We start from the raw sequence: 2,500 nt of genomic DNA, 5'->3' as shown, positions 1-2,500 counted from the left end.
AGAGAGAGAGAGAGAGAGAGGGGGGCATAGAGGGGCTCGGAGGGGGGTGGGGGTGGGGAGGTCTCTGGGTTGGGGGTATGGGGTGTTCTGGCGGGCTATTGCGTGCCTTCTCTCAGGTCACAAGGATTTAGGGCTGTTCTGGTCTTCACTGTTTTCAAAAAGCTCCATATCCCTGTCTGGAGTGGAGGATGTTAGTCCACTGTGTGTGTGTGGGTGTGTGTGCGTTTGTGGGTGCGTGTTTCTGTGCGTCTGTACGTACGTGTGTGTGTTTGTTTCTCTGTGTTTATGTGTGTGCAGGGGAGGCAGTAGCACTGGCCGGGGGGGGGGGTGGGGAAACACCACGTCACAGCGCCCCCTTCAGGCAGCTCCGGGCCTTACATCTCCATTCAAAATAACACCAAAGCAACTGAAACAAAATGGAGGATGTTCGGTACATTCTGATCTGCCGTGTTGCGATTTTGAAGCGTAATGTTTGCAGGAATATGAAGCTCAGCACAGCCAGTCACATGCGTTCAGCGTCACGCTATCGCCAGAGTGCTTAAAATCCCAAAATCACATTTTGAGGGATGGTACGGGTCAGAGGGATGCCTGTTATTTATTTGCTGTTATTAGGATATTAATGTTGATCTCTGCTGCTGAAAAGTAGGCAAGGTATAAGTTAATGCAGACCGTGGGATTTTTACTCTTTTACTCTTATTCAAATTCTTTGGGTGGGGTAAAGTATACATTAGGCGCTGTTCTGTCTGTGTTGGATTACCGCCGCTCGAAAGCTTTTAACGCATGGCTCCAGGGCAAAGCCGCCATGTGATGCAATCAGGAATCGAACCTGTGACCCCTCAGTGCTGAGCTGTGTCCCGTGGAAGTATCTCCACGCCTCTGCTGCTGTTGTTGGGATGATTTTGACCTTGTGGAGTCAAACGCGTGGAGTCAAACGCAGGACAATGAAGAACACGCGGACGACTTCTCACAAGAGGAATTAAGGTTTAATACAATGTGCAAGGGAGGGAGAAATGATTGCTCTGAGAATATCTCTGAAGACCTCAGTGTGTGGAGAGTTTATGTACAGTCTGCTCTGGGGATATCTCTGAAGACCTCAGTGTGTGGAGAGTTTATGTACAGTCTGCTCTGGGGATGTCTCTGAAGACCTCAGTGTGTGGAGTGTTTATGTATGTTCAAAGCGCCACCGTTTTGGTTGAAATAAACATTTTTCTACGTTTTGTCAGAGCCAATCGCTGTTGGTGTGTGAGTGTGTGTATATGAATGAATGAATAAATGAATGAATGGGTGAATGAGAAGCACCAGTTGTACAGCGCTGTGGATAAAGGCGCTGTATAAATGCCGATGCTTTGCCCCCCCCCAGCCCAGCTCCAGGGCGGCTCGTGCGACCCCAAGGCGGGCGAGCAGAACTCCACCCTGCGGCGGGAGCTGAAGCAGTTCTTCGGCTGGGTGCGCAAGCACGCCTTCGGCTGCAGCGGCATGAGCATCAAGCTGTACGACCAGTGGAGGGTGTGGCTGCAGAAGTCCCACAAAACGCGCAACCAGGTAGGTAAGGTACCCTCTCCTCCTGCCCCCCGCCATTCAGCCCCCTCCTGCTGCCCCCTCCTGCCCTCTCCTGCCCCCTCCATTCAGCCCTGCCCTCCTGCCCCCTCTTGCCTCCCTCCAGAGCCCCGTGTCTGCAGGGCTCCATTCAGACGAGCTCAAATCGAAATTCATCCCCCCCCCCCCCCCCGCTCCAATTTAGCCAATCGTTCATCACCACACGAACCCGTCTGAAAGCAGCGCTACTCAACCCCACGTCCTGCGGGCCGCAGTGTCAGCGGGCGTTCGCTCCTCCTGTGCGCCGCACCGCCTGATTGAACCGAGCAGGTGAAATAACAGGTGAAATAACAGGTGAAATAACAGGTGAAATAACAGGTAAAATAACAGGTAAAATAACAGGTAAAATAACAGGTGAAATAACAGGTGAAATAACAGGTGAAATAACAGGTGAAATCAGGTGGTGTAGCACACGGCAGGATGTGGAGTTGAGCAGCGCTGTGTTGGAAAGTATATATTCCATACAAATTTCTTAAATTGTAATACTAATGTAGTTTCAGCTTTTTTCCATCAGCTCTCAAAAACTGCCAACAATGAAAAAGAGAATGATACATAATATACTTTCACTGAGCGCTTTATTAGGAACACCTCTACACCGACTTATTCGAGCGATTATCGAATCAGCCAATTGTGTGGCAGCAGTGCAGTGTATAAAATAATGTAGATACGGGTCAGGAGCCTCAGTTAATGTTCACAACAACCATCAGAATGGGGAATATGATTTTAGGATTTTCACACACAGCAGTCTGTAGAGTTTGTAGAGTTTGCAAAACACAAAAAATATCCAGTGAGCAGCAGTTCTGCAGGCAGAAGCGCCGTGTTAATGAGAGGTCAGTGGAGAGGGTGACAGTAACGCAAATAACCTCACATTACAACAGTGGTGTGCAGAAGAGCATCTCTGAAC

The 2,500-nt window shown here is 49.7% G+C and overlaps 1 protein-coding gene across 2 annotated transcripts in view; it reads left to right on the top strand.

Moving 5' to 3' along the window:
• Positions 1-2,500, top strand: part of LOC133129332 (cytokine receptor-like factor 1) — a 23,020-nt gene that overhangs the window by 19,181 nt on the left and 1,339 nt on the right. Inside the window, exon 7 of one of the 2 annotated variants that reach the window (XM_061243338.1) lies at positions 1,361-1,542. In XM_061243338.1, coding sequence (XP_061099322.1) covers positions 1,361-1,542 — 182 coding nt within the window. Of the gene's footprint in view, positions 1-1,360; positions 1,547-2,500 lie in introns of both variants that reach the window. The other variant, XM_061243339.1, reaches the window with a different exon arrangement.

The sequence above is a fragment of the Conger conger genome, chromosome 5 (assembly GCF_963514075.1).
Source record: "Conger conger chromosome 5, fConCon1.1, whole genome shotgun sequence".
Taxonomy (NCBI): domain Eukaryota; kingdom Metazoa; phylum Chordata; class Actinopteri; order Anguilliformes; family Congridae; genus Conger; species Conger conger.
The sequence above is the reverse complement of the archived record's forward strand: the minus strand, read 5'-3'. Positions and strand labels throughout refer to the sequence as shown.